This window comes from Lepisma saccharinum, chromosome 5 (assembly GCF_977018435.1).
Source record: "Lepisma saccharinum chromosome 5, izLepSacc3.1, whole genome shotgun sequence".
NCBI classification, from domain to species: Eukaryota; Metazoa; Arthropoda; class Insecta; order Zygentoma; family Lepismatidae; genus Lepisma; species Lepisma saccharinum.
This window is the reverse complement of record NC_139233.1, coordinates 15,666,790-15,688,498: the sequence shown is the minus strand read 5'-3', so window position 1 is coordinate 15,688,498 and position 21,709 is coordinate 15,666,790. Positions and strand designations below refer to the sequence as shown.

Sequence of the window (21,709 nt, the reverse complement as noted above, 5' to 3'; positions counted from 1 at the left end):
TTTATAATACACTATAGAGTGTGGATTACATAAATAATTTGATATACATCAATCGTGTTCTTTCTTACAGTGAACTTGAATGCATTTAAACAAGAAAATAAGACATTACAAGTGGTGTTTTCAGTGGTCAAAGGCACATATAAACATGATGTTTTAAACATGCCAATCCTGTTCTCTGCTAAAGGAGCTAGGATAAATAAATAAATATAGACAAAACAAAGAGAGTTGAGAAGCTTTATTAAGTAGGTAAACGGTACAATCTGTTTTTAGTTTTCACAAGTACATGTACGTTCAAGATTTATCAGTCCTGTTGTTATAGGATAAAAATTTCATAATCCTGTTTGGTGTGTATGCACACAATCAAAGGTACTACATGCATTAATACTTTTTAAATATAACATTTGCACGTAAAATATTTTTATGTGTCTGACATTATGAGTTAAAACAATATCATATTGACAGGTTTTCAAATAAAAACACAGCATTCTTATTTTCTATATTAATTATGTCATTACAACAAATACTCTCCTAAGAAAATAAAAACAATGAATTAGCTTGATGTGATCTTCAGTGCCTCTTCCAGAATATATGATTTTTTTAGGAAATTTATCTCAAGTAGTAATAACTATAAATTACTATTTAAAAAGTACTTTGTGTGAGAAAATGCACACTAGAAAGAGAGATTCATTCACGAATTCAGAGGCATGTCACTCTGAAACAAGTATTTTCTGAATCAAGTTACATACTCAAATAGAATTAAATATTCTGTCAATTCATATATTAATGGGTGAAACGATGTACATGTGAACCTACATTTCTTACCATACATGGGCTTAAACATGGTCAATGGGAGTGGCAGTAATTGATACTGGTTTGTCTGAAATGACATCATTCATCGCACACAGAAATGAATTAGTGACTTATCTTTCTAGCTTTCACATTTCTGCAACTACCTTCAGTAGCACTGAAGGCTTGGATTGCACTCTCCACCATAGTGTACTCCTTGTCATAATGTGTCTTCACTATGTTTGTTTTCTTTTTATTTTACTTGAATGGATATTCTCAGTTTCAATTATTTTTAATTGGTGTATATTTCTATCTATATGCTGTACATTTATATGTGTAGCACAGAAAAATAAGTGTTCTAACAAACAGCACATGTCCTAGTTTCACATAAATAACACCTTCCTTACAGAAATTATTTATACCAGGAATTAATAATTATGTCCAATAGGATAAATAATAAAGTTCATATTATGTAGGCTAAATATTTTACCAATATAAAATTTATAAGTCATTTCAGAACTATTTCTCAGTTAAAAGAAGCAATGTTTAGAGCTGTTAAATCACTTCAAATATATCATACACACATAAGTTAGTTCAGAAAATTAGCCAATACATATTTAATCAAACAAAGGTTCCTATGGTAGTGCTTTTGTAATTTGAAACAACATATTAAATTAAATATAATGCTTATTATATTTTCTTGAGCATGTAATAGTAAAATTTATATTTTGTCTTGAATTATATCAATGAGAAAATAATTTCAAACACAAAAACATGATTCTGAAATTTTGTTTTCAAAAAGTGACCTTGTTCCTACTGGTTGTTATTGTGTAATTAATTTTCTACATTTTTGGAAGTCATTTTGTACTCTTGATTTTTAAGTAACTGCATGACAAAATATATGACTTAGAAAAAAATATGTAATTGCATCTGGAGGAAATTCAATTACGGAGGGTGGCTCTTGGAAAAACTTAACGCAGCACGTAACTTTTTCCTCACACGAGGTGATGTCCATTTACTACCAACCCCTAAAGAAAGACGGAGATCACTTGGAGATACCCCTTCATCCATGTCGTCAGCTTCTGTTTTAATTTCCATTTTCTGAAAAACAATAATAATAATGATAATGCTGTAAAAAATTACCTTCAGGAAACAATTAGAACAGAAATTACAAAGAACAAAACTGATTTGTTATCCAGGTTCTATCTCTGGAAAACACATTGAATTCTACTTTAAAGTGTAGGTGCAGGTCCCGTTAGTTTATCTGTGCATTAAGTGGACTTACAAACAAACTTTGTCTTTTGTTTGTCTACTATTGAAGGAATAGCAATGCAAAAGACAGTGGATGGCAAAAGAGATAAACACTAAAACCATTTTCATACACAACAGTAGTGTCCGACTAGGTAACAGACAAGTCAAGCCAAGTCAGAATTGGGTCAATGTCCTTATGTGTAATAAGAGTCAAGATTCATATGTGAAATAAGAGTCAAGCATTTTTCTCTTGCAAAATAGGAGTCAAACTTCTTATGCATAATAGGAGTAGTGTGTTTTTCTCTTGCAGAATAGGGATCAAGGCATTCTTGTAGGATAGAGTGAGGTGGATGCCGTGTGTGTGTTGCAGTGATATGGCACCACCTACTGGATCCATAGAGAAATCTGCATTAGACTGGAATCCTCAGGGAAACCGAAGATGTGGCCGATATCGGAAGACCTGGAAATAGTCAATTGAAGAAGAAGCCTCCGAAATGGGAAAATCATGGAATGAAATTAAGAAGATGACTGTCAACAGGACCAGATGGAGAAGTTTCACAGATGATGCTCCAAAAGGAGCAACAGGAATTAAGTCAAGTAAGCTTGTCCCTTTGCATAACTATCAAGGAGCAAATTTAGTTGCAATGTTCTGGAAGAGTTTTGTCTAAGTGCGAAGGTGGATATCATCGTTGTCTAAAGAGGGAAGGGTCTGGGGTGGATGCCATGTGTGTTGCAGTGCTATGGCACTACATCAAAGTGATGCCAAAGATTTAGTTCATAGTATGGCCTCCCCAGTGGTGTAGTGATAACGTCGTCGCCTTGTAATCAAGGGTTCCCAGGCTCGATACCCAGTGGAGGCACATTGCACAGTGGTTTTGATTATACTTTAAACTGTAGGGTCAGTCCCAATTACCCTATCTGTTCGGAAAGTGGACTTAAAACAAGAACTCTACTCAACTACTAGTCATAGATTAGTTCCAACTTAGTCGCATTACTCAGGTGCCAAAATATCCCTTAAGCATTTACAGCCACAAAAACAAAAAGCAATTCTACTCATTATTCTCATTTTTGTTATAATTTATGAAGGGATTTGTTTCCATTCCTCAATCCTCTTTGTCAACATGGTTAACAGTTGTTTTTTTAGTGCTATGTGGCCTGGCTCTCAAGCATTGTCTCAACTCATCCCAGATGGGTTTGTGTCAGCCAGTCCAGTTTTTATCAACCCTATTTCCTTAAACCAAACTTTTGCTTGTGAAGTACAGTACTGTCATCCTGAAAGCAAAATCGATCCTTTCCAAATGGTTACCATAGTTTGAGTAGCCCTTTGAAGCACTGAGAAATTATTTAATTATACTATATCGAATTAATTCTTTACAACTTGACATGAACATTTGTATTCACCCATCAGAATAATACTAGCGAAATTTTGTCCTCTTCCCCTGTAAACACACATATCAGAGCAAAATTTTGCAAGTGAATAGAAGAGAGTTCTAATTTTTATTATAACTCTAAAATCTGATATTTTGATTTACATAAATTTCAGTCACAAACTCTATATCTTTACCATGTTGTAATTTTGTACCTGGATTATAAGACGAAGCATTTGGTGTTGTGCATCTAGAGCTTTTGATATGTCTCTCAGTTTCCGTTTTTGCTTCTCAAGTTCTGCCGCAACATAATCCTCATGATTTTCCAAAACCATTTCGAGACCTGAAGAGATGCAAAATAATTAAGTCAAGGCACATGTAAGCCATTCTCCCTGACTGATTTGTGAGATCTAATTCAAGTTTCTAATTCAAGAAATAAGCTGTCTTCCTATGTGTTATAATCAAATGATACATACTATGAAAATAAAATTATAATTAGTATTACAATTGCAGTTGAAAGTGTATATAATATTAAAACATACTGATACTATTACCAGAATTTGTATGATTAATAATATTACATACAGCAATTTTAACGTATATCCTTAAAACTACTATAGAGACTTACATTTAGTATTAGAATAAATGGCAAATCTTTTAAATTACTGGGTGAAAAGGTCTGTAAAAAATGTGCCTCGATAGAGTGTACATTTTAGCCATTTTTATCAATGTGATTAAATTTTCAAAACTTGAAAAGTGATATGAAATGGCAAAAATGCAAATTAGCAAAGCAAAGTAATGTTTATTTTGACCGTTATATACTTCTTAACGAGAACATCAATTCAGTACAGGCAAAGTACAATACACCCCACCATACAAATAAATAAACATATTGTCCAATTGTTATACTTCTCAAAATATACTGAGCAGCTCTTATGCTTGTGACAAAGAGATTACCCTATTTAAAGATAATGAAATTAAAAAAGATATACTTTTTTTTTACATATTATAGTAATTGCATTCCTTATTTAAAGAAAGAGAGATATTTCCAGGAATTTGTCACCTCAGAAAATATGTACTTTTCCATTTTATAAATCATAAGATTTGAAGCCATATGAGTGTATCACACTATTATGAATAAATATCATATGTAAAATTCGTCATGGAAATATTGTAATTACCAAACATTAACTCCAAACTACTCACAAATTGTGAAAGCAAAGTATGAAAACTCCTATGCTCAATTTGTCAAAGACTGTTTTCAACATTAACAGAGATACACTTTTTTTATTTATGTACAAGTATGGTTGCATAACATTCAAAAATTTGAAATGTATTAAATGTTTTTAGAATATTAAAGTAAAACAGTACTTAATAAAATTGTTTTGTGAAATTGTAATTGCTGACAAAGAGATAAATCTACATTGAAAACATGAAAGTAAGTTGTATTATCTTAAATTTATTAATATATTTTTTCAGTTAGGAAACTTTTTACTCACTTCGGAAAATTTTAAACTTGCTATGAATTTTTTTCTTACCATCATCAGAAAAAGGATTGCAAAACCACTTTTTTAATACTGAATCCAAGAATCCCAATTTCGATTTGGTTTCATTTGGATACTCTATAAGTTCTGCCTTATCAACTTTTTCAAGAAGCACCTGAGGTAATTTCCTTTCCAGTTCGGTATGTAGCACAACCTGAAATAGTAACATCATTATTTTTTTTTTATACTGCGTGGTCCAAAAGTACTGGAATGGTCACATATCGTGAGAAATACACATCGAATCGGAAAACGAAAAAATACGCGTTTAATAAGTGAAAGAAAGTTATTCAATTATATCACACTTGATTTCCCACCCCCGCTCCGTGCCTAGTTGAGCTAGGAGGATGGTTGATAGCTCGTTGGAATCTGAATGAAGTCCTCTTTCGGATTCTACAGGGGGCAGTGGTGGGGAATCAAGTGTGATTCATTGAATAGCTTTCTTTCACTTATTAAACACACATTTTTTCGTTTTCCGATTCGATGTGTATTTCCAACGATATGTGACCGTTTTGGGACTTTTGGACCACCTGGTATATACTGGAACATTCAAACTGTCAAACTGTATAGGAGAAGATATGAAACTAGCTGTTTCAGTACAAAATATACAAGGAAAACATTATCTAAATGTAGAATTCTTGATGCATATAGTATTTTGTTACACAAAAGTAACAAACTTTTTTCATGTTTTTAAATTGTATATGTAAATAGTATCTTGTGAATTCATTCTATTTAAAATTTGGAACACAGAATTTCATTATATGGGAAACAAATCTAACCTAAGGGGGAAAGGGGGCAAATATTCTTTCCCCCATCAGCCAGTCTGCCCCAGCAAAGAAGAAAAACTATGGCCGAGAATATTAAGTTGTCGACTTTCAATCTCACCATTGTTCGAGTCCCAGGATGGAAATTCTTTTTGAGTGTACCTTCGTTCATTTCATCTCATCATCATTCATCCTCATCATCATAATCTTAGCCCTGATTTACATTTTTGTATGGTGTTTTGCTGTATAGCATGAACTGAGTCAAATGAAAAACTTAATTAGTTTTTTTTCTTATCTAGTAGATTTCTACATTTTAGGATAAACCCATATACATATATTTTCAAGTCTTGAGTTAGTGCCTGTATATCTCAAGAAGAAGAATCTTTTGGATGCGCATACAGTGACTTATGAGCCACTACGAAGGCCTGCGAACTGAGGCCATTGTCGAACTTCTTCCCCTTTCGTAAACTTGCTGTTGTGGTGAGCATGCACAGAGATTTTGAATTTTCATTTGCTTGAAAATGTCTGTAAGTTTTAAGCTTCCAGAGGGCAAAAAAACACTGCTTTTCACTAGTGCAAGTGCCATCTTTAGAATGACAAATGTGGTGTTTTAAAGCTCACTTTATCAGTGTTGTAGCCTTGAGATCGTTTTTTAAATACTATTTTATACCTCATGTAAATTTAGCCTGCATAGAGTGTGTCCCATCATTTTGTTGGACGTTTAAACCCATATTGACCCATAATGTATCAATTAGCAAATTTGATGCGATAGAATGTATACTTGTAACTTCTTCCATACCTGCACCACAGCACAATTTTTTTCACAAATCATATTAAACATATCAGATTCATGAGCACATTTATTTCTGTGTGGATGTAACATAATACTTGCCTGCATAGCTAGTCTCTTCAGATGAGCATTTCGTCGTACAGATTCAATATCTCCAACTGCCAAACCAATGAGTAAGTTCATTAGGAGAATTGGCATGAATACCATGAATATTCCAAGAATAATAAATGTTGGAACTGGAAATGGAAGGTATGTATTTTCTTGCTTGTGATAATAAGACTGAACGTACGTCCCAAGAAAGTCAATTTCTCCTAACATCATGGAGAATGTTCTCATTAAGGCCATAGGAACATCTTGAAATGACAAATGTCTGCCCTATGAAAACAAAACATGTCTATTCATTTTCAGATTGAAAAAACTATATAAATTTGTAAGGTAGTAAACATTTTATCACATAGAATTAATTATGGTCAATGAAAGCAATTTACTGCATGAGAAATAAGTGTCATAACGTGCATATATTAAAGATATACACAAAAAACAAACTTTGAAATATTCACAACTTTTTATGTTAACATAAATAAAATGATTCGGATGTAAAATTCAAATTTCTACCTTCATTGTTACTGTGGACTGTTAAATCCTATTGGGAGACAAAGAATCGAGCTAGAACTGGTACTACTTGCAGCCCATGAAATTATATCTTTATATTGGCAATAGCTTCTGGCAAACAATAGGTATCAGTTAGGTTAATTGTTGACTCAAACATACAAACAGATAAAGCAATTGAAAACACATGTCATAATTTCACAGGTGTTCGATTCATCAAATTTCGTTAATTTCTCTCTTTTTTATACTGCAATTGATGCTTGAAATTCATATTTGCAAAGTGTTAAAATCCTTATCTCTGTATCATTAGTACGAGGGTCACTATGTATATTTTGAGCCTAACAATGAAAAAAACAGGAATTTGGCATTGAAAACTGCTTTATTGTTTTTCGAAGTATTCTCCTTTATGGTCAATACACTTTTGCATTTGTTCGAACCATTTGTCAAAGCAGTTTTTCCAATCTTCTTGAGACACCTCCATAATATGGTTTTTGAACGCATCAACGGCATCTTCCGCCGACGAAAATCGTTGTCCACGCAATTTATTCTTGACATTCGGGAACAAGAAGAAGTCATTGGGTGCCAAATCAGGACTGTATGGCGGATGACCCATCAATTCGATTATTTGACTGTTCATAAAGTCGGTTGTTAGACGAGATGTGTGACAGTTGGCATTGTCTTGATGAAGAATGATCTGACGGCATTTGTTTGTTTTCCGTATTTGACCGAAGACCTCTGGCAAACAAATTGTTGTGTACCATTCAGAGTTGACTGTTCTACGTTCCTCTAAAGGCACAGTTGCCACATGACCAGTTTTCCCGAAAAAACAGGCGACCATTTGTTTCGATGTACTTCGAGCGCGAACAACTTTTGTTGGATTGGGTTCATCTTGAAACAGTCATACAGTCGACTGCTGTTTACATTCCGGCTCATATGCATATATCGATGATTCGTCACCTGTTACAATCTTATATACGTCTTTTGAAGCACCACAATTGTATTTATTGAGCATTTGTTTGCACCAATTGACGCGAGCATCTTTTTGAGTTTTTGTCAAATTGTGTGGGATCCAACGAGAACATACCTTTCTCACAGCTAAATGATCATGTAATATTTTATATATGCTGTTGGAACTAATGCCTATGGTTGCCTCAATCTGACAGTATGTCACATGACGATCTTGCAGTATTAGGTTTTGCACAGCATCAATGTTTTCTTGAACAACAACTGATTTTGGACGACCTTCGCGAATCTCGTCGGTGAGCGAATGGCGGCCACGATTAAATTCGTTATACCAGCGTTTCACAGTGGCAAAGGATGGGGCTTCATCGCCAAATGTGGAAGTAAGTTGATCGATGCACTCTTGTCTTGATAATCCACGTCGAAAATCATAAGAAATCATCGCACGAAAATGTTCACGAGTTAATTCCATTTTATTGTTGTCGCGCAATCTCCAAGGCAACATAAACAACACAAATCAAGCTATTGACAAAACATTTGAAGTACGTTATGGTCAATAATCCCAGACGATTCCATGCAAACGTCAAATCGCGCCTAACTTCAATCAGTATTGCCAAGGCTCAAAATATAAATAGTGGCCCTCATAGTTAATGACATAACGAAAGGTTGAATGAGATTGTTCTTCCGTTTAAGAGCAATAAAGAGAATGCAAGTGAGAAAATTTATGTTGCATGCCTGCTGCACAAAGTGAAATATTCTTCAGTTTCTGTTCTCCTATCTGCTAGATTAATACTTATCTTCGACATAAATTTTGATAAAAATATGCAGAATGACATAGGATAAAGGAAAATAATAGTGACTTACGTGTGCCAAGAGAATATAAAATGCCAGCCCAAATGCAATGATGAGGATTGAAAATACAAGAAGCACTCGAACAAGAGTTTGCAAGATTTCCAAGAACATTACCACGTATATGCCAACTTGATCAAACCTAGAAATGAGAAATACATGAAAGAAATTGGCAACACTTTTTTTTTTGTACAGGTGAATAGCATCCATGAAATGAACTTTAATTTGAGAAAATAATTACAAAAGAATAGTATTATAATAGGAGAGTTGGAGGTAATTTTCAATATACTAATTTCAAGTAACCTGTACCCATGTCTATGTACAAAATAGAACTAGTTGCTTCTAACAATTGTATAACTTCTTATAGCACACCGGATATGTATGAATTTGAGGCGAGACCAAAAGATGATATAGATCGGTTACAGGATGTTCATGATGAAAACGAACATGGTGATCTCAATTGAGATGTCAAGGTTTGGGTGGTGTGCGCCAACAGAGGTTTCAGTGGTGCAACCTTTGTTCAGGGTGAAGTTGGTGCATGGAAACCAAATAATTTGAATTTGAAGTTAATATTTTGGATGCGTCAGCACTTAAATACTATTTTGCACTCATCAAGTTAAACGGGATCCAGCCCCTTACCTTATCTAAAGTATACAATAGAACACAATTGTACCATAACTAAAATAACTGTAATGTCGTTAACTAAAATATTAAAATATTCTGACTTCAGTTAAAAGCCGAGGCTGCAAAGAGGCACTCAGCATTGGTGTACTACACCCTTACACCCCTGGAAACCAAATGAAGTGGAGTAATGTGAAACTCAATGAGAGAGGAAGTTACATAATTGTAATGAAACAACTGATATGAATAGTGGGGAAATACTGAGATAAGGAAGGTAAAGAGAGAAGTGTAAGAGAAAATCAGGGGCAGATAAAACCACCAGACAGATTAAACTTGAGTGATTTTCAAAAAAATAAGTAAATGACTTACTTTAAAATTTTATGGGCAATGTTGTATGTAGTGCTGCATTCAGTCAAGCATGTAAATGAACTGCATGGTATATAATACCACTTTGACTTTGGGAATAGTTAGTGTTTTGTTGTTAATGTTAAAAATGTTTGGTGGCATTTTTAAATCAAGGAGTATATTGTTTAACATTATGTGATACTTTTCATTTGGAAGTGATCTCAGCGCCTTGAATATGATCTACAATTGTTTGGATAAACAGCAGTGTTGATATTGGATGAAAGTATAGTCATCTCACCTGAGATATTTCGACAAAATAGACCTATCCAATAAAACTTGTTCTAATTGCTAGAGAGCCCTTTGATAATGGTTGCATATCCTTTGTAACTAAGTTTGTGCACCCTTTGTTATTCTCTGTTATATTTGATATTATCTTACTTTCTACCTAAACAGCCTGCTTAATCACTTTTAGTTAATACTAATGAATGTTTTAACAGCTTGATTAAACCGGCCCCCATGGCAGAGTGGTTATCACATCGTGCTACAATGCCAGGCATCCCGGGTTCGAATATCAGCCTGGGCATGAATGTTTGTGAGTGTTCATTCATCAATTTCATCATGTCATCACTCTTCCCCATCTTTGCAAATTAGCCAAAAGTGACATAAAAAGCAAAGTAAGATAAAGCAACTCAATCAATCAAAACAGCCTGATTAAATGTTTATACTACAATTACAGCTTAGTATCAGACATATGCGATGGGGCAGAGAGCGTATGATTATACAGGGTGGAGCAGAATGAGGTAAACACTTTTGGGATTCAATACGTTTTGGATAAATGATCTTAAAGATATACTGTTTGTTTAGTAATGAACAAAAACTTTTTTAAAAAATGTTTTCTTTAAAGATAAGCTCGAAAACACTTGTTGACAAGATGGTGACCAATTACGAAAGGGTGCATCACGTGTTCATTGCAGGAAAGTACAGTATTTGGAATATTTTGGGTGGAGGGAGAGGCCAGACGATGCTGTTGAAATCCCTTTGCAATCACACTCTTTGGTGTGGATTTTGTGCCGAACTGGTTCATACTTCCTGGAGAATTAAAATGGAGACTGTCACTGTCGCATTACAGTGATATGTGACCACGCTGCAAGACTTCGTCATCCCAACAATCCAGCTTCCATAAGCATGGAACTGTTAAGAGCAACGTTTCCAGGGAAGCTAATCTCCTTTAAACGAAGCATCGAATGGCTGCTGAGGTCCCCTGACCATACTCCACTTTTTTCTTCTTATGGGGTTTCATTAAGGAAGAAATTGCCAGAAGACAGCCGTAGATTGTCTCGGAACTGAAGGCTCAAATTACCGACATCATGAACAGCATAGCAGCTGATGTTCTCTCAGCACTAAATGCCACAGTGCATATTGGCAAGTCAGTGGAAATGGGAAGTACGCACTTCGAGCATGTATTTTACTCGAGCCTTTGAGCAGCTTGGGATTAAAGTGGAATAAACAAAAGCATTTGAGTTATTGTTCCTTACTAATCAAACGGTATGTCTAAGATAATTTATCATAAACTTATAGCATCCCAAAAATGTTTACTTAATTCTGCCGCACCCTGTATGTTACCATATGTTTCTATTATGTGTATTAATAAACACTAACCTTTGAAAATAAAGCAGAAGATTAAACCAACTAAGAAAGACAGTCATTGATGCACAGGAATATTGTATTAACTGCAGTTTTCCCATGAAAACAGGAAACACCATTGTAGCAGCCAAAACATTTAATAACCATGAAACAGAATTGAAGGGATCAAAGATATAATGCCATCTTTGTTGGTATAATTGCAATAGTTCTTTTATTGTATTCAGCACAACGTAAGCCATAATGGCCATTGAACTCATGAAGAGCATTGGTGTCGGATTCAGCTCCAGGCAAGAGCCAATCTGAAAAGCAAATGTAACAATTACAATGTTATTTTGTATCAAAAGAGAAACACACATACATAGGCATATCTTGGTAGAGGTAAGGGGGGTGGGTACTTAGCTCCCAGTTTTTTTTAGATTTATTAACATTTACAAGTTACTTTTGTTAACCTTCCGGAATGTGAGGAGCAAAGTAATAAAGAATAATAATTTGTGATTGTGCAAATCTAACCGTTATTTTGTAAATATCATGGATGCTATTTTTATGGGATGAAAACTTTTAGTGTCTAACCTCCACCGCACCCCACCCCCAAAAGTTAAGCCCTACCTTCATATCTTAATATTTCACATCTGTGCTTCCTGCCAGAAACAGGATCTGATTTGTATGGTTAATATAACCCTCAAAATTGCAAGTAAATAAGACTGCTATTTGTATGAAATATGAATATGAACACTTCTTGTAAATTAACTAATGATTAGTTATATTGTTAAATTACTGGGGGGAAAAAAGCCCTTTGTAACATTAATTATGGATGGATCCAGGCTGTTTTGAGAACTTGTACAACTTCAAAGATTACCATATGCATTGAAAACTTGACAAGCTACAAATAAGGAGAGAAGGTATAGATTAAAATACAAAGGTCAAATAAAAAAAATTCCAGAAAGACCACCCAAGAAAATGATACTAAATATAAATATATATATATATATATATAAGAATCCAAGAAGGAGAAAGGAAACACTCATCACTCACTGTCTGGTGAGTGTTTCCTTTCTCCTTCTTTGATTCTTATTAGCCCTTTTGGCCCTTCTTGCTTTTATACATATATATATATAAAGGGTGTTTTTTTCAGAGTGATAAAACTTTCGACAGGGATAGCTGTCATTTGTTTTGTTTTGATGACGTGTTGTTTTGTCATTTCATATCAGTGAGCATTGGCAAATGATCATGGAAAGACTGACGCCGCAACAATGTTTACAAATTGTGGAAATATATTTCCAAAATCAATGTTCTGTTCAGCAAACGTATAGAGCACTTCGGAAATATCGGTGCTGTCAGTGAATTGGCCTCCAAGATCATGTGATCTAACGCCACTGGATAATTTTCTTTGGGGATATGTAAAGTCTCTGGTTTATGCTGATAAAGCAAACGACATACGTCCCCAATTTGGAAAAAGTGGTTCAAAATTGGACTGATCGAATCCGGTTCATCACAGCTAGTCGTGGTGGACATATGGCAGAAATTATTTTCAAAAAGTAAATGTCAGAAAGTTACCTTTCAAATAAAAACAAAATTGGCTCCAAACTTATTTTTTTATGTGTTTTATTTCAATTCAGTTCTATCACTCTAAAAAAAACACCCTATATATATATATAAAGAAACCGGTAGATACAGTCAGGAAGGGTGTGAAAACTGAGTACAGGTAAAGGAGGAAATGAGTCAATAGAATATGGTGGTAGAGCAATCTTGTCAACCCACGAAAGATATGTGAAATAATAAATGATGAAGACGATGGTTGGTTGGATCAGAAACAAGATTCGGTGTGTGTACTTCTATCTCAAATCAATATATGACCTACTTTACTGTTTTTCCAGATTTTTAATAGAAAATATAAAACACTGTGCCTCTAAATGAAAAGCTCAACAAATTCAGAAATTTTAAGGATGAAAATAAATATTTTTTATAATTTTGTCTGTTTTCAAATTTCTCTAACACTAATAGAATGCACAATTAATTTAAACACTGCCATTCTTTAATATATCTGTGCGAAGAAATTTTACAATATTTACTTGTAACATTTAGTAAAATAACTTCTTGTCTGCTTGATACATCAAAGAAAAGCAAGTTCAATTCTAAAATTCTGAAATCAATACATGAATTTAACTTACCTCATCTGTCAAAGAAACATTGCACATGCTGTTTATAGCAAAATTATCTTGTATACGTTGACTCATTAATTCAGCAGCAAAGCTTGTGACAAATGATAGAAATATGCAGTACAAAAGAAGATTAGCTAAATGAAAGTATTTTCCATATGAATTCCATTTCATTTGCAGATATTTTTGGCTCAGTGGATGTGCTAGCAACTCTACACGACCATGAGATACCATAGCCTGAAATGAGTACATTTTAGAAATATTATTATTTTAATTACTTTTTATTCCTTTACACATTGAATATTCATTAACAGTATTCTTATTAAAACTAGGACCATTCCGTTTTGGCAGGCGCTTCATGTTTGTATTTATCAAATTCCTGTACATCTGTAAACTGTCTATGAAGTAAGATATAACGTAGTGGAAAGATATTCATTGATAGTTGATTCAGGGAGTGAACACCAAGTTGTGTACTTGGTAGCACATTATCAGCATGACACACACATAAAGAGTAATTATTGGGTTGGAAATAGATTGCACAACGTAATTCAAATAAAATCATTATCTTCTTGGTCTGTTGGTTGTGAGACCGACGCTCCGGGACATGTGCTGGGAGATATAAAAGAGTGTCTAGACAAGTTCCAATTTGGCATAACCTTAAAGGAGTTCCAATGGTGAAAGGTTTATTTTTTGAATTTTTAACAACAATACTAATCTGAATGCCTTTTGGATGCTACAGCCCCTGGCCTCCGTAACAAGAAAATATGTTGTCTGGAAGTCATTGAGGATCAAATATAAACATGTAGTATCATATATCACCCATTTGGAAAGTAGTATTTTAGTGAATATTCTTTCTTAAATTATATCCTGCATTTGTGCAAATTTGATATTTCCTACCCAGAAATATTTTTAGTAATATCTAATGGCACAAAATGTACTCCAGACTTTGCTCATTATGAATGTTTTGTCTCAGGGGTGTAAGCCTTGACCGTTCAGAAAAATTAATGGTTGTGGAAATATCTATATGCTATAATACCTGTGGCATGATGTGAAGATTGTAAATGATCAATTCTGAGCTCAGGCACGTATCTAGAAATATATTTCGAAGGGGGTGAGGGGAAAGGAGTCTGAATCAAATGTCTGAAAATAATAATAATAAGTTAAGTTTAAATTAAAATAATTATATTAAATTAATTAAACGTAATTGAAATTCATAATAGTATTAATTGAAATATTCAAATTAATTAATATAATATTTTTATTACATGAATAGGTAAAAATACAGTACAAGGATAGTGATATAACCACATTGTCATTATCTAGCTTACAAATAGCTAAGGTCAGCAAATTTTGTAAAAAAAAAATGCCTTGGCAAGGAAATTAATGTCAAATAGATAAAGAATTGAATATTTATTAAATATTAAAAAAGGATGTTTGATCCAGTTGATGAAGTAAAGTTTTATGCATATTAATATAAGTAATAATGGATCTTGCATAAATGTTATTTGGTACTCTCGTGTCATTCAAAGTCGGATGATCCCAACATAATCCTTGCCTTTCAATTAGTTCGACGGAAATAAATAACCATCAATTAAACAACAAGTATGAGGCAACAATGCATGCTTGGCATTTTGTGCACGTGCGTTAGTTACTGACATGCCTTGCACGTAAACAGATGCCGTTTGCACGTTGTGAAACACTTGATGTGGTTGTGGTGGAGAATATAAGTGGTGCAGGTAATTGAAAATCCCGCCGAGTGTGAGATATGATCAGTGATCAGGTTTTTGACCGTGAAAAATGGGAAAGCGGCAGACATTTATCACCAGTTACGTGAGGTGTATGGTGAGAATGTCATTGTTGAAGGCAAAGTGCTTAAGTGGGTACGTCTGTTTAAGGCCGGTCGCACAAATGTTCATGACAAACCACGATCAGGATGCCCCTCAATCATAACAGACTCATTGGTGCATGATGTTGAGAGCGTGATACGAGCCAACCGCCGTTTGACAGTATTTCATTGAAAATTGAACTTGAAACCTGAAATAGTTTGAACCTATTAATAACTGATTTAATGGTTAAATTTTAAAAAGTCATCCTCTGACTTTTATATATTTTAGAGTATGATATTAACCCATGGCTCGACAGCCCTTGAAGGGCCTAGGCCGATCTCCTGACTGCCAGTCTCCTTCCCACAATCCTACCTAGAAGTGTGGAGGTCTTCAACCGGTAATGGGGTGACGTGGGGTCAGCACATCGAACCCCCAGCTGTTATAGGAAATTTCCGAGACCAGGCTATACTACTCACTTGTAGCTTCTGACATGTCCTTCCCGGATGTATGAACAGACTGTTGAAGTGCACCATCCCACCTTACATATATGAATCTTGTTGCTGGAAGTTATTGGAAGTGCATGTGATAATTTTTGTGCTTCTGTTACTGTGACTTTTAGTGTGTTTTGTTATGATGTATAATTTTGTTCTTAATTGCATAATCAACATAAATAGATTCTGAATCTATATGTTAAAACGTAAGACCTAAGTTTTGTTCTTTTACTGCAAATCTTAATGTTTTTCCCTGGAAGGTATCATGCGTATACCAATATACAGTCTCATGTTGATCATTCTCAATTTGTATTGAGATAAATATATTCTTATGGCTATTAATATCCTATGGTTGAACCTGGCACGACTGTATAACTCCCCAATTTCCTCACGATGGTGGATTGCCACCGGTTCTATACACAGGTCAAGAACCCAGAGACTGAACCCAGGTGGACTTCAACTTATGCCATCCTGCAGTCGGTGTCCAAAGCACAGTGCCTTAGACCGCATGGCCATGGAGGATGACAGGGTATGATATTACTTCATTCAATAATAAAGTAATATCAAGAATTCAAGTATCTTCTTGAATGCAGATTTTCTTATCCAGAAAGTTAGGTGAAAAATTACAATCCATCAATCTCAGTTGAATTTACAAGATTTGTAAGAATTATTTGTAGTTCATAAATATTTTACAAAAATAGTAAATATATCAATAGATACTAAATCCTATTACAACCAGTATCAACTAAATGATGCTTAGCACATTCTCTTTAGAGTTGTAGTAATTCCAGTATCCAGGAAGTCCACAAATGAATTATTTCACAAAGATTTATCTTAAAATACTCAAGTAAAGTAACTATAATAAATAAACATACCATCACAAAGCATTATTGTTGTATGTTGTAAATAGCCAAATAACAGGTAGACTTTCTTGTGAATAACTATGATTTATATCTTCCACTGAATTTATCAAATATCATAAACTGGAATTGTTTAATAAAATTAATTTCTTTACGGAATTAAAGAGTAGCACATTTCAAATATAGTCATACAAATTTAAGATTTTTAATTTCACATTTGAAGTCATGTTAGAATGCTATTATTTATCTCAACTTATTAGAATTGAGCTAAATTTCATTGATAAAAATATTTTATTGTAATGTACATGATATGATATGATCTACAAAATACAACTGGAAAAATATTTTCACATTTTCTTTGATAACCAGTGTTAGACCACAGCTCAAATGTTGAACATTATGATGCCATTGTTCTTCACTCATAATATGCTTCTAAGAGCATAGTTCATGTTTTACATGAATTTCACTTGAGTTATTTACAAATTTTATATTAAAGTATGTATATAAGTAATAGTTTCATCACATATAAAATTATTGCACACAAAAATATAAAAATCCATATTTCCTATGTGATATGTTAATAGATAAATGTAATTTATAACGTTATTATTAAAGATATGTTATCTTTCACAATTGTAATTAGCATTCTCTAGTATTATTAACATCAACTAACAAAAACATAATACAAACTGAAATCACTTTAAACTGAAATCACAGATGTTTTAGCTTAGTAAAAGGTATAAGCCACATTTACACAATTAAACTTCAACAACCATGCAATGCACACCACACTTGAAACAAGCACAGCTATGAAAATAACAAGAATTATTTACTTTAATCTTCATATGAGTTTTTTCTAGAAAATAAATCTAATTTAGAAACACTATCTGACAGGATATGTAAGAACACAAAGCATAATCAGTACACTTCATTGAAATAACAAGAAACAATTCTGTTTACAATTCTTTATTTAATTGTATTAAGTTAATTTTGTTAATGTGAATGTCTGTAAATAGTATACGAGGCATGCAGAAAAGTTCATGGGTGAGCATGATTTCAAAATATTTTTCATATGATAATCATCTTATTATTATACTGAGCCTTTCTGTGTTTGGCAGCACAGGCAGTGAACTTTGCAAGCATCAAAAGCAGTGCAGTGATCAAGTTTTCCTTCCTAGGTAAATCAGAGAGGAGGATCGTAATGGGATGGGCACCACATTAAGATGGAACAATATTGGCATGTGAGAACCAGATGGACATAACTCAAATTTAACAAATTTACACGAGAGGATATAATATATTCTTAGGAATATATGTGACTAAAAAAAAATCAGAAAATTGGTGATACATGACTCTACTGCCAATGAGAAGAGATGCCAAATAGAGCCCTTCAGAGGAGATACATTTAACAAAACCAAAAACTGCATTTTTGGAGTTAATGTTCCTCTGGTCTCACATGGGGATATGAAACTATAGAAAAAAATGTGTGCCATTGCTTAAAACTGGCGATTTTTCACTGAATGATGCCACACAAGTGGGAAAACTAAAAATAGTCACTATTCCTTAAATCGTATACAAAATCTATGAACTGATTATTGTAGAGAATTGTAGAGCGTGTGTACACATTTCCCGTGAAAAGGTTGGTCATAATTCACATGGATCTTGACATGCACAAAGTATCAGGAAAATGTGTGCCAAAATATTTATCAAAAGTGTGACGGGGTGGAGGCATTCTGGAAGATGATTTTCTGCTGAGCAAGGAGCGACTCCTATTGCGACTAGTAACTGTAGATGAAACTGTGATTCAGATATGAAACAGCAGTAGAATGAGTAGCGGCACTCAGGTTCTCTACACCCATAGAGAGTTTGAAACTTAAAAATCTGCCAGGAAATCTTTGCAACTGTCTTCTAGGCGCTGGGTGGTATCTTACCAATGAAGTACCTTCTGAGAGTACTGACAGTTAATGCAGATCATTATACATCAGAAAGTAAAATTTTATATGAATCGTTTTTGGTAGCTTATATCAAAAAAGATTTCTTGTAAAAGTTGCTTCAAATTAAGACATCTATCAAAGGAAGTGGTAATAATCTTAGAAACTATTGTTCCTATACATTTTTTTCATATTTTAGTTATTATTATTATTCACCACACACGTATATTCATTTCATTTGCTGTCCCCCATGGCAAAGTGGTTAGCACATCGTGCTACAAAGCCAGGGGTCCTGGGCTCAAATCCCAGGCTGGACATGGGTGTTTGTGATTGTCCATTTATCGATTTCATCACTCATCTCCATCTTCGCAATTAACCAAAAGTGGCATAAAAGCAAAGTAAAATAAAGCAAATTAATCATTGTATATTCATTGATTTGAATAATTACTGAAGTTGGTATTTTTGCAAAAATGAGGAAGAAGCAGTGAACAGGCGAATGATAGGCAGAATAAGAAATATGACTAAATGATAATGTGATACATGTACAACTGCTCCATCATCTTACAATTATGTGTGTGCATTATTACAGTTGCAAAGTTTTGCCTATTGGCACAAATACATATACATATATATGCATAGCGAAGAGCAGTTTTGAAGAGAAGGTGCACAAGAATATGTAGCAAAAGTCTCGAGAAAAAACATTGAAAGATAAATTAGCTCAGAAGACCATCATGACCATGTTAAGTATGAAAAGAAAATTCATGAACAAAGTCACATGTAAGTGTAAGAGTTATGCTGTCCAAATTAGTGATACTCACATTCACTGCACATAAATGTGATGGTGTCTTCTCTGGTTCATTATAAATTTTTCTGTATTCTGTCATTTTACATGCTGGTATTTGATAGAACCTGAAGTTGTATCTTATCTGCAGAATATAAAACTTGCATATTTAACAAGTTGGTATAACTTAAAATTAATGTACCATCGTAACACGTATTTTAGCAGCTACAAATGCAGTCCATTGGTCTAGTATATGATTGTAGAACAGTAATGCCAGACACATAGAGTGGTGATTTGAAGCTTTATTTTTACAGTGACATTACGTTGAAAGCAGGGAATTTAGCATTTGTCTGAATTTCTAAAGTTATTTCAATCAGGGATACTAGAACAGAAGGTCGAATGGGGAAATTGTCTCCAGTTGTATTGAGTCGAGTAGTGTGTTGTTTGTGCACCCCTCCCCTCAGTAGGTAGAGGTGCAGGAACCTCGCTGAAAAAGTTAATCAAGTATTTATAACTGTTGACGACCTCAGGGTGGACAAACGGCCCCATAATCAGCACCCCCTTTCGTCCAACAGACCAACTATACTTGGTAATTAGACTAGCTTGTACCCCAAGCACAGGGAACTGCCAGGCCATTTTCATGGCCGAAGTTTTGAGACATATTGATAATAATACTGCAGTACAATGGAAGCAGTCTTGGCCTCACATGCAAATAAACTTTGAATGTCAACAATCGTATAGCAATAAAAAAAATGAAGGATTTTAAAAACAATTGTTAATGTGTAATCTGGTCAGTTTTACACCTTGCACCACCACTGACCATAAATATATATTGTTAATGTGACCAACCCCTGAAACATTTCTTCTCCCCTTCTGCCTCCACATTTTGCTGATGATGTTACTGTGACTAGTAATCTCACAATAGCCAGGCTTGCCTAGTCAGTAGGGCATCAGACATCAGATTGAGATTCATGTCAATGTATCTGCATAATAGCTCTCTACTTCACCCAGCCTCACATTAATTGGTACACTGGGGCAACCCTAAGATAGGAATTTGTGGAGCTTTGCTCGAGATTGAAAATGTGTGGAGCACTGTATCGTGGTAGGCTGCAGTGCACAGGAAAGAACTTTTACTTTTCTTTTCTTTATCCTTACAAAATCATTGAAAATATTTCAAGAATCTCTCCTAAAATAGCTGAAGGACTAATTGGGGAATTACATTATTATAGTGTCTCTGGAATTTATTTAAATACCGAGGGTTGAACCTTATTTTCCATGTATTTGTTTGCCCAATTTTTTTCCCTTCAGGAAGTTCATTTTGGTACACTTCATGTGCATAATCAAATTGCAACTGAATAATTATTTTCCACTGGGAAGCAAATCCAGCCAGCACGAATGTGTAAGTTGTGTTAAAATTTCTACTCTGTGAAATTGATCACATATTTTTCCAGTTGTCTTGATGTGTTACTGAAGTCCCCTATGTCAAATTTATTATTATATCTTTCTTGCATTTTTCTTTGTCTTTCCTCATATCATTATATGTGGAGGTAAGAGGGATTCAATTGGGAAAATTTGCTTGGTGATTTTTTTAATATCTGCCCCTACGCTCAAGGAAAACTTTTGACATCACTGCCTCCTCACTCACGAAACGTAAGTATTTCATAGCATATATATTTTATATTGTACTTCTAATATACATAACGTGAGTAAGTCGCACACGCCTCAAATATGAATCACTGCCTCCAATACACACACACATACTGAACATCGTGGGTGTGTAAAACTCTCGTTTAACAGTGAAATAATTAAAAGTAGATGATAAAAATGGTGGTGGATCAAACGACAAGCCTGAAATACATATCCGACTTCAATGACATTTGAATGTTCTAAATACATGTGATGTACAGTGTCACTTGCTTCTTGCATGTGAAGTTTACATGTATGAGTATATAAAGCTTACAGTCAGTGACAATAAAAATTGGACACCTAGATTCTGAAATACGTGCTTCCCTGCATGGTGTTATGTGTATCCTAACTCTAGGGTGAAGACCGAACAGCAATAGCAAATGTACAATGGAGTATTTCAGGATCTATGTGTCTCATTTTTATTGCTGGTGACTGTACATATAAATTTGTG

General features: G+C 34.1%; 1 protein-coding gene across 3 annotated transcripts in view; it reads right to left on the bottom strand.

Annotated features, from left to right (window-relative positions):
* Positions 1-234: 234 nt before the first annotated feature.
* TrpA1 (Transient receptor potential cation channel A1) overlaps positions 235-21,709 on the bottom strand; it is a 137,611-nt gene continuing 116,136 nt past the window's right edge. For 2 of the 3 annotated variants that reach the window (XM_083122198.1, XM_083122199.1), the window contains exons 15-21: positions 13,696-13,920; positions 11,543-11,826; positions 8,933-9,059; positions 6,602-6,874; positions 4,943-5,102; positions 3,620-3,747; positions 235-1,887 (exon numbers count right to left, since the gene is read on the bottom strand). In XM_083122198.1, the coding sequence (XP_082978324.1) occupies positions 1,732-1,887; positions 3,620-3,747; positions 4,943-5,102; positions 6,602-6,874; positions 8,933-9,059; positions 11,543-11,826; positions 13,696-13,920 (1,353 nt within the window). In that variant the 3' untranslated portion in view covers positions 235-1,731. Of the gene's footprint in view, positions 1,888-3,619; positions 3,748-4,942; positions 5,103-6,601; positions 6,875-8,932; positions 9,060-11,542; positions 11,827-13,695; positions 13,921-19,609; positions 19,718-21,709 lie in introns of all 3 variants that reach the window. The other variant, XM_083122197.1, reaches the window with a different exon arrangement.